We start from the raw sequence: 15,255 nt of genomic DNA, 5'->3' as shown, positions 1-15,255 counted from the left end.
AGTAGAGCAAGTATTTATCTCCTTATATTCGTGTTTTTTTTCTAAATAAGTATGACTGACAGCTCCTCTTTAACAACCTCTTATTTGCAGTGACTTGTCCGCAAGCCGTGATGGAGGTGAAACCCAGCAATGTGGTACACGTGGGATCCCCTGTCACCATCACATGCAACAGGACCGACAACAAGTCTGGGATCAACATCAGTAAGGCGCACATTACTAAAGGCCGGAACGAATTGGGCAAGTCTATCACCATTCAGGACACCAGTCTGACCCCGGGAGAAGCATTCTACGGGTGCAACACAAACGAAAGACACGGAAGACTCATCTGTGTATTACAAGTACATTTTGGATGTAGGTTGTTATTATTATGTCATGGAGTGTTTGGGGTTAACTTAAAGGGCTACGCCATGGATAAAATTAGTTATGGGTCCTACAGAAAGGGAATTATGTCCACTGAATACACATCCTCTCATTTCCTGTCTCCTGGGACCTCCACGGACCTATATGATTTTATTTTGATCCCATCTGGTCTGAGGGACAGCAATATAAACTTGTTGAGTGTCCTGATGGCCCCAACGACGTTTAGTTTGTTGCTGTCTCTGTCTCAGCTGGAGATACTTATCCACTTCCTGGCAAGGCGAATGGGGCCACAGATAGGACTGAAAATCCAAACGGGGTTAAAAACCTCAACTACCTTTCCCTATATTATCCAAATGATAATATTCTTCTCTTGGTTGGGCTTGAAAAAGAGAAAATTCTTGGCTACTGCCAACACCTTTTAGTTTCCTGTAAAGTCTGTATGCGTTTTTAGAAAGTCTGGTCCTCCCTACCTACTGCCTCCCCCAGGGCCGGTTCAAGTAACAATGGGGCCCTAGGGCAAAATTAGCCTGGGGGCCCCCCCAACAGACCCCCCCCCCTGACCAAAAAGCATGATTAGAGGCCCTTTGTTGCAGCCAAACTTCCCCCCTGGGCCCCTGAGCTGGCTGCTGACCCTCCCCCAATCACCTCCCAACTTAACAGACTTTGCAGAGTCCCTGGGGAGCAACAGTTAAGATGGGGAGGGACATCTTGGGGGCCCCTACAGGCTCTGGGGCCCTGGGGCAGCTGCCTATTTTTTCCTATGGTAGCTCCGGCCCTGGCCTCCCCAACTAACTAAGATGGACCAGCCTTGTCCAGAATCGTCCTCATACTCACTGGGACTCCTGAAGGTTTCGGCAATTACATCGTGGCAGGACGTCCATCTGTTGGAGGTGGCTGCTGTGCCATTGCAGTGGTTCAGCATTTTACAGTCAGTTCTGAAAGGAAGCATCGTGCCACTTACCCCCTTCCTATCCTGGTGACTGGAAGGGAGGCATGGCTGTTACACCTACTGACTTCCTCCCAGTACATAACAGGGGTTTTAGCTGCAGATGACAAATGGGAGGGAGTCCGGAAAATGGGGGGGGGGGTGGAGGGGAGGGAGTGATGTGGGACTTCTAGGTTGTCACACAGAGGGATGTGGGAGTAGGGGGAGATGGGACGGTTCTGATTGGTGCATAAGTGGCTTTGTGACTGCTATAGGCTGCATGGCTACTAGGTGGGGTCACAGGACTCTGAAGTGGAAGGGTGAATAGGGAGTGTTTAAGGTGTGTGTGTGTGTGTGTGTGTGTGTGTGTGTGTGTGGTGCGTGCGTGTAGTGCAGGTACAGTGCATGCAGTGGTTTAGTTAGAAAAGGGCTCTGTTCTAACCCACTGTTTCTCCACCATATAGTTACATAGTTATTTTGGTTGAAAAAAGACATTCGTCCATCGAGTTCAACCAGAGAACAAAGTACAACACCAGCCTACTCCCTGACATATCCCTGTTGATCCAGAGGAAGGCGAAAAAACCCTTACAAGGCATGGTCCAATTAGCCCCAAAAGGGAAAATTCCTTCCCGACTCCAGATGGCAATCAGATAATATCCCTGGATCAACATCATTAGGCATTACCTAGTAAATGTAGCCATGGATGTCTTTCAACGCAAGGAAAGCATCTAAGCCCCCTTTAAATGCAGGTATAGAGTTTGCCATAATGACTTCCTGTGGAAATGCATTCCACATGTTACTGTAAAGAACCCTTTCCTAAATAAATGGCTAAAACGTTTTTCCCCCATGCCCAGCTAAACTATATCGACGATCTGCTAGCGTTTAGGTAGTCTTCAGGCTACTGAAGATTTTGGGTCCAAGAGCACTTCCAAAGACCAGCACATCTGTACTACACACCAGCAGTACAAATGCACTCATCTTTAGAAATACTGGAGGATGCGAAAGGTGACCGAAGGTCTATTCGACCTAGCAGGTCAAAGACGTATATCCGGGCAATGGCGCAGGAATGAAGGCCAGCATGGAGGAACGGGAAGGCACTATCGTATTCAGAGTTTTCCCTTTTCTAGGTAAGTATCAAACCTGAAGTGCCTCAAGATGAATGAATCACATTTGTACTAGTCACATTTCCAGCTAAAAGAACTAAGTAGTCACATGCCTCCACCCAGGGCTGGATTTCTGGAAAGCCTACATGAGTCTGGCCTTGTGTAGATGTCTCCCAAGCGGTTGGCTGGACATGGAAGTTGGGTTGGTGCATATGGAACAAGAGGCTGCAAATGGAGAAGGAAAGCTGCCACAAGAAAGATGTCCCAGGGATGTAAAAAATATGAATCGGGCCTCTGGATAAAAGGGGGTCTGGCTCATCTGCAGGCTAACAAGTCAGTAGGGTGGATAGAGGTCATTCAGTGATGCACTCCCAGTGAAATAGGCATTACTGAGGACATTATTAACATCTAGAAGAAAAAACTTTATTTAAACATTGTTGCCATATTGCTTTGCTATACTCCGGGCTGCTTTCTTTATTTAAATTTAGTTCTGTTATGAGGTATATTTTCCTGTGAGGAAGCACCCCCTTGCACAGGCAGCATCTCACCACACAGGAACTCCTGCCCGCGTAGCCAAACAGCTGGAGATTTATGGACTGCGTCTATTTAAAAAAACGTTAATGGGCACACAGTGCGGCTGGCCACAGACACACACAGGATACAGATTCACATCTCCTGTGGTCATGGCCTACATGTGGAGACACAGAAAAGCCATTCTATTCACAGGACTTCTTTTTATAATGCTATTTGTACTTATGTGGTGTAAAGGTTACATAGTTGTTTTTTAATGTTTACATCAGAGTTGTTTTTTAATGTTTACATCAGACATATGCAACTATAATTTCTACTCCTTCTATACATACATACCTCCCAACTTATTGAGATCAGAAAGAGGCACAATGTCAGCCTCCATATCACTCTCAGCTGGGATCAGGGCCGCCATCAGAAATTTTAGGGCCCCTCACACATCATCAAGCCTGGGCCCCCCCTCCCTAGGCCCACCCACTGGTTTCTGTGCTCGGCCACTAGCTACTCCATGTCTGTGCACTGCGGCGAAAAATGTGCATGGCTCTGACACTGAAGAAAGCGACCTGCACAGTATAATGCGGCAAAAAAACTGGGCGTGGCCATGGCATTTTGTGGGTGGAGCCAAATACTAGCAAGATACAGGTAGTCCCTCGTTAACAAATGAGATAGGGACTTGTATGTCCGTTCTTATCCTTTATCCCTTCTCTTTTGTCCCCCCAGACCCCAGTATAGGTATCCAGGCATAGGTGCCCCCAGTATAGGTAGCCAGGTATAGGTTCCCCATTATAGTATAGTAGCGGTCTCATCTGCTCCCCACGTTCAAGCGCTGATGTCACTCTTCTCTTAGTGCTGGAACGCGGTGTGCTGGTTAATGAGTCAACGGCCCGCAGCCAGCATATGCAGCCCTTCCAGCACTTTGGGGGGGGGGGGGGGGGGGGCAGGGCCCCCAGAAGCCCTGGCCCCTCACTGCAGTGTCAGTTGTGCCCCCCTGATGGCTGCCCTGGCTGGGATTACTAAAGTCTGAGAATTCAGAGCTAAAAGATGTAGTTTTATCATTCAAACCACACTGGTCCTTTCTATCATCAGTGGTTTTTCTTCACTTCACTTTAATTGATGGGAATAACATTTAGAGTCAGTTTAACACATTTTTCAATAGAAATATACATTTAATAATACAGATCTGAACAACAGTCTTGAAAAAGGGACAAATAAGGAAGAAAAAGGGACAGAGGGATTTGGTTCCCAAAGAGGGACAGTTGGGAGCTACCGGTATATATATATGAAGTTGGACTGAAACCAATAATGCACATACTGTATAGATCAGGGTCCTGAGGCACCATAAAGGACACCGGAGGTGAAAATTAACTGATTAAATAAATAATTGTATTTATCCTCCTTCTCCTAAAAATGACTTTTTAAGATATTCCACAGTTTTATTTTATATTGAAATCTACTTTTTAAGTTTTTACTGTTGTTTTATGGTTTTTGCTCAATGACACATTCATTGAAGTACGTCAGAGCAAAAATATATGAATTATTGACCCTTTTTATCTCTTTCCTGCTCTGAGAAGCCATTTTCTGCTAGGAAAGAGTTTTATAGTTGTAATTTCTTACCGGTGAGGGTCACACTGTAGACAAGAACTGACAAGAACTGCCACTTACCGGTATATACCTGATGTTTAACTCTTTCAGGCAGAGAAAGAAAAAAAGAAAGACAGTACAGTTATTTGTGTGCTAGGCACTGTACATACCTATGTCTATCTCTTCATGTCACATGGCACCTCGGGTATCCTTTAAGAACACTTACGTATACATACATATAATAACACTTAAAAAAGATCTATAAAGCACTTATATTTAAAGAAAAAACTTTTCTATGTACATATAGTGTATAGCAAAGCATTAATTAAATAAAGAGAAACCGTGACCAAGAATTGAACCTCATCCCAATCAGTAGCTGATACCCCCTTTTACATGAGAAAGCTATTCCTTTTCACAAACGGATCATCAGGTGGCTCTGTATGGCGATATTGTGGTGAAACCCCTCCCACAAGAAACTCTGAGGACCATGATCCTGGCAGTTTCCTGCCTGTGAACCTTGTTACATTGTGGGAAATAGCTGTCTACAGCTGTTTCCAACTGCCCAAAAAGCAAGCAGCATCTCCTTCCAGTGACATCACAAAAATGTCAGAATGTAAATCAGGGATTTCAAAGATTTCACAATGGGCAAATACTGACTAAATCATTTCTACATAATTAATGTAAATATGAAACAGTTTTTTTATCACATTATTTTCACTGGAGTTCCTCTTTAAGTCCCCCCAGATCAGCCGACAAGGCTCTCATGTGAACAGGAGGGAGAGTTTGGGAACATCTCCTGCTCATTTCTGCTGGGAAGAGACAGCGGCATTGACACCTCCTGCACCTTGCTATTACAGTTGAGTATCTCTGGTTATGAATTTATTGATTGATATAACAGCACCAAATTCTTCCTAGATTTAAGGAGTACATGAACTATTTACATCTGTCTGGTACAAGGATGACTACAACCTGATGCCCGTGGCAGCCTCAGCCAACAGTAAACCCCTGTGCAGAACAGACATCATTCTTTCTTATGCATTGTACAGAGCTTACTCACAATACTGTAAATATTGCTATTTCATTCAAGACGGTACTATAATAAGACACATTTCATTCTAGAGACAGATGATTCACATTACAGTACCATAATAAGGCACATGTCACACTATATAGATAATATTCACAGTACTGTAATAAGATATTGTTCAAGTGCAGTGGCGTAGCTAAAAAATGATGATGCCCCATATAGCAACATTTTCAGAGGCCCTCAGAACTAGGCAGTCTTGAAGTCTTGAGCAATGCCACCTGCCCCTACCCTATGGATATGAGTTGGATGGGCAATTTACATTCTCATGCAATCTACACTGTGTATAGTCTATAAGCTTAGAGACATTTGGCCTCAATTCACCAAGCTTAACTCCTGTCTTTAATTACTCTTCTGAGCTGTTTTACAGTTATCACCATGGTGATATAATTGTGATAACTGTAAAACAGCTCAGAAGAGTTATTAAAGACAGGTGTTAAGCTTAGTGAAATGAGGCCAATCTCAGAGGGTGGAGCAACAAAGGAAAGTTAATAGTGAACACATCAAGTACAACCTGGGCCCCCTCTTCTCCAGGGTCCCACAGCAGTTGCTACGGCTGCTATGGCTTTTGCTTGCTACCCCAGTGTTTCTGTGCTTTTTCTGTTGGTTGCCCTTGTGCTACACCATTTAACTTTGTACAGAGCTTTTTGTAAAGGTTAACATGTATGGTCAGATCTGTTGAAAAAAATGCCTTTACTTTTTGGTACTTTATCAATTACAAAGTGCTGAAAAGTTATTCTAAACAGAAGATGTAAAATGATCTACTAAGAAAAAAAGTTACAGTAATTGCATATGGGCCATGGAATCTTATAAAAGTACTGATGCCCCCCCCCCCCCCCCCCCGATAGATTCGTTTAAAGTGATCTTCATTTTTTGTAAGGAAAACTGCAAACATGTCACAAGATCAACCCAGGGTGAATTAGCTCTGTATACAGTGAAATATTTCAAAGCATAGAATTGAGGTACTTCACTCAGTACAGAGTTTATCTATAGTACTGTTATACGTCACATTTCATGCAATGCACCTTCATTCATAGGACTATACCAAGTTGTGTTCTGTACAGAACTTTTCCCTATTCCTACACTATGACATATTGTACAGAGCATATTCATAATCCTGTGTTTTTTTGTGCACTAGCCCATTTTCAAGTTACATAAATTTGCATAAAATGACATAAGCCTCGATTCATCATTGTCTTTGCGATAGCTTTTTCTAGTTCGTTAAATTACCGAATTCGAAGTTTATTGATTTCTAGTTGTATTCATCAAGGATTTCCGCAATCGGTGTGAATTCGGTAACGTGTCGATATTTCCATTTTACAGCGGTAATTTAACACAAGGCCATAAGATTCCCATGGAATTGTGGGTAAAAAGGCAGTCCTTTGAACACCACATAGCAACATTCTGAATAGGGCTTAACACCTGGACCAGGATTCTGGAAGTGGTTTGGGACAATCCCACAATTTTGCCAGCTATGGCTTGATAGGAGCCTTTTCTGAAAAAATGTAGTGCAGCAATTTAGTTAACCCTGCCACTGCCTGTGTTCTCTTACAAGATGATTCAAGAGAAATGCTGATGTCCTGGTATAGCAAATAAATCCATTCTCTTGCAAATTGATGTAGTTCTAGACCTTATTGCCCTTCTGCGCCTTTGAATCACTCTTAGCTGATACATAACTACTTCAAATGGCTCCATCTTCTCTGTCAGCAATGATCTGACAGGAATAACGACAGAGCAGTGAAGGAGATAACTAATCCTAAATATAACGCAAAACCACGCCCACTTCCATTTTCATGAATTGCGCTTTCTTCCGCTTTACTGCATCATTACTGAATGATTACCGAATGCTCGCTAACAGCTGTAGATAACTTTGATGAATCCTGAAATCAACTTATCGAGTTCGGTATTTTACCGAGCTGTCGGTAATTGATTCGATAAGTCTTGATGAATTGAGGCCATAAGGTTTTTTTAAATCTAATTGACCAGCTCTCTACTATACTATAAGTAAGCTGTGTGTAAAGTGAAATGCATCAGAGGAAGATTTTGGTTTATAATGCGTGTGTGTGTGTATTGCAGGATGGGTGGGAACAGCAGTACAGAGAGTATTCAGAGCGGGTGCACGAATGGAATACACTCTCTCACTCTGCCTGTAGCTGTGCAGCCGGGCAGTGACTACTTGGCTTGGGTGATTTCAAAAAATAGTTTGGGAACCAACATCTCGCGGTGGTACAACTTCAGCTTCTATGATGTAGGTGAGTGATTTTTCAGTATCGATATCACAGGTTTTCTGTTTTCATTCAAATTTTATTTGCAACTCTAAAAATTTAAAACACATGTAAACATATACAAATAAGAAGTACCTTTCTTCCTGAGTAAAATGATACATAAATTACTGTTGTCCTATGTTGCTGTCACTTACCGCAGCCATACACTGGTCGATTTGCCATCAGATTCGACCAACAGATAGATCCCTCTCTGATCGAATCTGATCAGAGAGGGATCGTATGGCTGCCTTTACTGCAAACAGATTGTGAATCGATTTCAGCCTGAAACCGATTCACCATCTGCTGAGCTGCCGCTGTCGCCCCCCGGGGCCTCGCATACATTACCTGAAGCCTGGTCCCGGGCATCTTCTCCGCATCGGCTCCTGGCGGGCATCTTCTCCGCATCAGCTTCCGCATCCCGGCATCCGCGTATAACTTTCTGTCACTCCAGTGACAGCGGAAGTTCAAATAGAGCGCCCTCTATTTGTACTTCCGCTGTCACTGCAGTGACACAGGAAGTTATACACGGATGCCGCCGGATGCCGTGATGCGGAAGCTGATGCGGAGAAGATGCCAGCCAGGAGCCGGAAGCTGATGCGGAGAAGATGCCAGCCAGGAGCCGGGAGGTGATGCAGAGAAGATGCCAGCCAGGAGCCGGGAGGTGATGCGGAGAAGATGCCAGCCAGGAGCCGGGAGGTGATGCGGAGAAGATGCCAGCCAGGAGCCGGGAGGTGATGCGGAGAAGATGCCAGCCAGGAGCCGGGAGGTGATGCAGAGAAGATGCCAGCCAGGAGCCGGGAGGTGATGCGGAGAAGATGCCAGCCAGGAGCCGGGAGGTGATGCGGAGAAGATGCCAGCCAGGAGCCGGAAGCTGATGCGGAGAAGATGCCAGCCAGGAGCCGGGAGGTGATGCAGAGAAGATGCCAGCCAGGAGCCGGGAGGTGATGCGGAGAAGATGCCAGCCAGGAGCCGGGAGGTGATGCGGAGAAGATGCCAGCCGGGAGCCGGGAGGTGATGCGGAGAAGATGCCAGCCAGGAGCCGGGAGGTGATGCAGAGAAGATGCCAGCCGGGACCTGGGAGGTGATGCGGAGAAGATGCCAGCCAGGAGCCGGGAGGTGATGCGGAGAAGATGCCAGCCAGGAGCCGGGAGGTGATGCGGAGAAGATGCCAGCCAGGAGCCGGGAGGTGATGCGGAGAAGATGCCAGCCAGGAGCCGGGAGGTGATGCGGAGAAGATGCCAGCCAGGAGCCGGGAGGTGATGCGGAGAAGATGCCAGCCAGGAGCCGGGAGGTGATGCAGAGAAGATGCCAGCCGGGAGCCGGGAGGTGATGCGGAGAAGATGCCAGCCAGGAGCCGGGAGGTGATGCAGAGAAGATGCCAGCCGGGACCCGGGAGGTGATGCGGAGAAGATGCCAGCCGGGAGCCGGGAGGTGATGCGGAGAAGATGCCAGCCAGGAGCCGGGAGGTGATGCGGAGAAGATGCCAGCCAGGAGCCGGAAGCTGATGCGGAGAAGATGCCAGCCGGGAGCCGGGAGGTGATGCGGAGAAGATGCCAGCCGGGAGCCGGGAGGTGATGCGGAGAAGATGCCAGCCAGGAGCCGGGAGGTGATGCGGAGAAGATGCCAGCCAGGAGCCGGAAGCTGATGCGGAGAAGATGCCAGCCAGGAGCCGGAAGCTGATGCGGAGAAGATGCCAGCCGGGACCCGGGAGGTGATGCGGAGAAGATGCCAGCCGGGAGCCGGGAGGTGATGCGGAGAAGATGCCAGCCAGGAGCCGGGAGGTGATGCGGAGAAGATGCCAGCCAGGAGCCGGAAGCTGATGCGGAGAAGATGCCAGCCGGGAGCCGGGAGGTGATGCGGAGAAGGTGCCAGCCAGGAGCCGGGAGGTGATGCGGAGAAGATGCCAGCCAGGAGCCGGGAGGTGATGCGGAGAAGATGCCAGCCAGGAGCCGGGAGGTGATGCGGAGAAGATGCCAGCCGGGAGCCGGGAGGTGATGCGGAGAAGATGCCAGCCAGGAGCCGGGAGGTGATGCGGAGAAGATGCCAGCCAGGAGCCGGGAGGTGATGCAGAGAAGATGCCAGCCGGGAGCCGGGAGGTGATGCAGAGAAGATGCCAGCCGGGAGCCGGGAGGTGATGCGGAGAAGATGCCAGCCGGGAGCCGGGAGGTGATGCAGAGAAGATGCCAGCCGGGAGCCGGGAGGTGATGCAGAGAAGATGCCAGCCAGGAGCCGGGAGGTGATGCGGAGAAGATGCCAGCCAGGAGCCGGGAGGTGATGCGGAGAAGATGCCAGCCAGGAGCCGGGAGGTGATGCGGAGAAGATGCCAGCCAGGAGCCGGGAGGTGATGCGGAGAAGATGCCAGCCAGGAGCCGGGAGGTGATGCAGAGAAGATGCCAGCCAGGAGCCGGGAGGTGATGCGGAGAAGATGCCAGCCAGGAGCCGGGAGGTGATGCGGAGAAGATGCCAGCCAGGAGCCGGGAGGTGATGCAGAGAAGATGCCAGCCGGGAGCCGGGAGGTGATGCGGAGAAGATGCCGGGAGCCAGCTTCAGGTAATGTATACCTGCATCGATCGTACGCCGCAAGCGACACGCTCCTTACCCGCGGGCGATTGACGGTAATTTCCCGCACGGAGCGATCGACGGGACCGATCTATTTTGGGACGAAATAGATCGAAATTTAGCTTTTAGCGTGAACGATGTGACAGCAGATTCGATCCCAGTGATCGAATCTGCTGTCGATTGGCGGGTAATCGGCTAGTGTATGGCCGGCTTAAGTAGTAGAAATCTTACATTACAGACAGATTTTGGACTAGCCCATCTTCTCATGGGGGGGAGTCTCAGGGTTTTCTTTATTTTTAAAAGCACTTTGTGAATAGCAGTTGCTCCGTCCAACTGCCAAAGAAGTGTACAGTAAACAGGGAGGCTGGCCAGCATCATTGTATTAATCATTTTCAGGGAATGTCTTTCTAAAGAATAAAAGCTTTGCTAAAAATCCCCCATGAAGAGATGGACTAACCCAAAACCTGTCGGTAATGTCAGATTTCTACTACCTTATGTAAGTGACAGCAACATAGGAGAAATGTAATGTATGGCTCATTTTACTCTGGAAGAAATGTACTTCTTATTTGTATGTGTTTTTAAATTTTAGGATTTTTGCGACAGTTCCTCTTTAAGATCAGAGAGATCGGGTATGCGATGATGCACCTACTAAAATAACTTTTTGGGAAATAACATGGATTTGTTTTTGTTTGTTTTTTATAAGAACATTAAACTGTTAATTTGTGCTTTGCTGTTGATGGTCCTGGGAAGATCTGACGGAACCAACAAGTTTTGGATTAGGCCATCGCCTCATGGGGGAGTCTCAGGGTTTTCTTTGTTTTCAAAAGCTTTTCCTGAATGGCAGTTTAACTGCCAAAATAGTAAGATACCAGCCAGCCTTCCTACTCACTTGCATACTCTGTCGGTTAGACCGAGCAACTGCCGTTGAGGAAATGCTTTTTGAAAACATAGAAAACCCTGAGAATCCCCCGTGAGGAGATGGACTAGTCTAAAACTTGTTGGTTCTGTCAGATTATAATTGCTTACTTTTGTCGCAGGAGTCCACTTAAGGCACATCTAAAGTAAGAAGAATACGGAAGCTGGCACATTTATTTATTTTTAAATAATGCACATTGCCTGGCTGTCCTGCTGATAATCATCTACCTCTAAAACTTTTAGCCATAGACCCTGAAGATCAGGTGTTTCTGAATGAAGACTGAATGGATTAGCCACATGCTTGTTTCAGGTGTGTGATTCAGACACTACTGATGCCAAAAAATATCAGCAGGACTGTCAGGCAATTAGTATTGTTTAAACTTCAGGTTCCCTTTAAGGCCGACAGCTAGAGTTCACCCTCCACCAAAGTCCAATGTTTTTACAATTCTCCTTACCAGATGGGCCGTTCGTCTGCATCTGATGTCAGCAATGTTTTCTGTTGGCTGCTCTGATTCTTATGATTCGTTGGTCATTGGCTGTTTCCAACAACTTTTATCTAGAGTCTGTGGCTGTGGACTAGGCTGAGGCCCATGGACCATAGGTTGGACAAGAGCAGAATCATCCACCAGGCAGGCTAGGCAGGTGCCTGGTACCTGGTGGGTGTCAAGGGGTCCACCAGCTATTTTCTTTGACCTCTCTCCACTTCAGCTTACCAAAAAGACCACATGGGAGCCCCGAATCTACTATCTTGCCTAGGGCCATATTACAGCTTAATCCATCTCTGGGTTGGACATGCCGGTTCTAACCTCACTTGATGTAATTCATTGTTGCTTTCGTTTCTCTACATGGCCAGATTGTGGTCAGAGACAGGAAGAGTTTGTGCTATTTCTCTGAAAGAGAAACCTGAGTATAACTTCCTGTTGTCTACCTGGCCAGCACTTTGTGTTGCACAGCGCAGGAGGTGTTTCTGCCCAATGACCCCTATTTTAGTTCTTTCAATAGAGAAATGCATCTTCCTTTTTGAGATGAGCTTCAGGGGAACTATCTGGACAGACCAGGTCTTGCCAGCAGTGTGTATGGTCAAATCTATTAAAAGAAACATGTATTGAAAGGTATAGGGAGGCCAGCATCACTTATGCTTGGTGGAATCTGCCTTCTTAAAACAGAAGGAAATTTGCAATAAGTATTGCAGTATTGTAAGTAAGGATACCCACAATGCACCACTACTGAATATGCAAATTATCCCTTTTCGCCCTTGTAAGCAAGGCAAGCATCCAGAGCCGCTGGTGTATAGCAAGCTTATAGCTTTAAATATTACACAGCCACATCAACCCCACATGTAGACAGCCTATTTCGGACTTTTCGGCCCTCCTTAGTATATGGCATGGATTGATATGGCGGTATGGGATAGGACTTGGACCAGTACAACAGAGTAACCAAGTGGTTTGGGTCACCATGAGCTGCTTGGTTACAACATCACTTATCTCCTTCTGAAAATGTTAGCTGTCTATCTGTCCTCCTGATAGTTTAGTTTACAGTGAACCTAGCTCCCAACTGTCCCTTTTGCGGAAAGACAGTCCCTCTTTGGGAATTCAATCCCTCTGTTCCTCTTTCAGGACTGATGTACAGATCTGTGAAAATAAATGTATTTTTCTACTGAAAATGTTTTTAATTGACTGTAAACTTTATTCCCTTCCTTTAAAAGGACCCTGAGTGGTAGCACTGGGCATGCATTTGATTAAAGCATACCCACGTATAATTGGTTATTCCCCTCTCACTCACCCTTCCCCACGTTTACATTCTCTGCCTGTCGGTTTTTGCATTCCAAATTACATAACAGCGGCGACTCTGCCAAAAGTAGATTAGCTGCATGCTTGTATCAGGTATGTGATTCAGACGCTACTGCCGCCAAAGAGATCAGCAGGACAGCCAGGCTACTGGTATTGGTGGAAGGAAGTACGGTAAATATGTCAGCTTTCATATCCCTCTCATTTCAGGTGTCCTTTAAGAGAAATGCAGTTACATCAGTTTATTGCAAGGATTCCATCAGAACTGCTTCTATGGGATGTGTTAGATAAGTGTTTAAATGTTTTCTCAAAGAAATGAAATATAAAGGGTTAGCTACATTTCCAATAATAAAATATTAGGAGGTTATTAAAGTGAACCTCCGGACTAAAAATCTACTCAGCAGAACTGAAAAGGCTTGGTGTTTCTTTAACAGTTTCACAGCATCAGAACTTTGTTTTTCCTACCAAAGCATCATTTTTAGTGGCATTTTAGCCACTTTTCCCCTGATGCTGTGCAGAGCATTATGGGATTTCCTATGTTGTTATTCACGTTGCCTAGCAACTGGGAGAGGCGCTCAGGACACAGGACAGTTGGAACTGTGTCTCATGCTCCCTGTCACCTCCTTTCAACCAAAAAGATGGCTGCCATCATGAAATCAAACATTTGCCTGTTCTTTTAAAACAGTGTGGGTAAGATATTTTATTACCTATCTAGTTTAATTAACATAACTAATGTAACTTAATGACAGTATGTTTGTTTAGGCTGGAGTTCCTCTTTAAGATACCAGCCAGCCTCCCTAGCGGCAGTTAGACTTAACAACTGTCATTTAGGAAATGCTTATAATCTTGAGAAGATGGACAAGTCCAAAACCAGCCGGTTCTTTCAGATTTTAACTGCTTACTTTTTGCTGTATTGGTTCTTTAAAGGACCACTATAGCTAAAAAAATTAAGCAGTTAAAATCCGACAGGATTTGGACTAGTCCATTCCTCATGGGGGTCAGTATTCCTTTTATTATTTTTAAAAGCTTTTCCCGAAATGGCAGTTGCTAAGCCTAAATGACAAAATAGATACCAACCAGTTTCCCTACTCACTTGCACACTATTTTGGTAGTTAGACTTAGCAACTGCCGTTCAGGGAATGCTTTTGAAAAGAATAGAAATACTGAGGATGTTTTTTTTTTTTATGGAAAGCAAACCAGCAAGTTAGAAAAGCAGATATTAAATCCTTATGGGTCTGTTTCAAAGTATCCATATTGCCTCTTGCTAAAGTGATGCCTAGGTAGTAAGATTGGTAAAAAAGCTTGCAGTGAGGGCATTTGAGCTGCCTGTTGGAGTGGAAGGGGTTCCCACTGCAGTTCTCACCCCTCCCTTCCTTCACATTGCTGTATCTCTGTGCACAGAGCAGATATCTACACCTGCTCATACCCTCTGCCTGACTACGAGTCATACTTATAGGAATTTCTGTCTGATTTCACAGTGAAGCCACAACCACCAACCAATCTAACCGTCAACTGTCACGAGACATCTGAGGAGTGCTGGGTGACTGTGCACAGTGATGGGGATCTGCAAATCATCAGGCTGAGGTATCGCGCCTCCACCGACAGAGACTGGCTGGAGGTAAATGTTCCATGGTTTCTTTATTTCGTTTTTTATATCTTCTCTGTAATATTAACAATCTGACGCATCATTGCATTCCAGCGGATCTGGAGGTGTGGCTAGCTTCCAGGTACAACAATGGGTCATTTCCATATTTTAGCAGTGATGCATTGTGGGAGAAATCTCAGAGCTCACTCCAACCTGAATTATTGCAAATACTTTCTGCACATTTTTGTTTCCCTTATATCATATCAGTCACAGGAATCACACTTCACAGGAGAGAATGCATTAACTTTGCAAACCTCATCATTACGTATTTGGGGTATAAAGACCAACTCACAGATGCATGCCAAAGTTGGCCAAACATTGAAGCAATCCTGAAGTGAGGAAAAAAAATTGTTAAATACTCACCCATGTAGAGGGTAGCCCTGGATCCCATAGAGCAGGGATGTCAAACCGGTCCTTCGAGGGCCGAGGTCCTCACACATTTTTGTCACAGCTCAAATTAATTGAAGGTGTGGTCCATCAGGTAGAACACTTTCCACTCTTTCT

General features: G+C 45.9%; 1 protein-coding gene across 1 annotated transcript in view; it reads left to right on the top strand.

Moving 5' to 3' along the window:
• Positions 1 to 15,255, top strand: part of LOC137522426 (interleukin-12 receptor subunit beta-2-like) — a 78,640-nt gene that overhangs the window by 13,350 nt on the left and 50,035 nt on the right. The window contains exons 3-6 of the mRNA XM_068242481.1: positions 91 to 351; positions 5,233 to 5,353; positions 7,658 to 7,833; positions 14,585 to 14,724. Coding sequence (XP_068098582.1) covers positions 91 to 351; positions 5,233 to 5,353; positions 7,658 to 7,833; positions 14,585 to 14,724 — 698 coding nt within the window. The remainder of the gene's footprint in view (positions 1 to 90; positions 352 to 5,232; positions 5,354 to 7,657; positions 7,834 to 14,584; positions 14,725 to 15,255) is intronic.

The sequence above is a fragment of the Hyperolius riggenbachi genome, chromosome 6 (genome assembly GCF_040937935.1).
Source record: "Hyperolius riggenbachi isolate aHypRig1 chromosome 6, aHypRig1.pri, whole genome shotgun sequence".
Taxonomy (NCBI): Eukaryota; Metazoa; Chordata; class Amphibia; order Anura; family Hyperoliidae; genus Hyperolius; species Hyperolius riggenbachi.
This window is presented reverse-complemented; position numbering and strand designations above follow the sequence as displayed.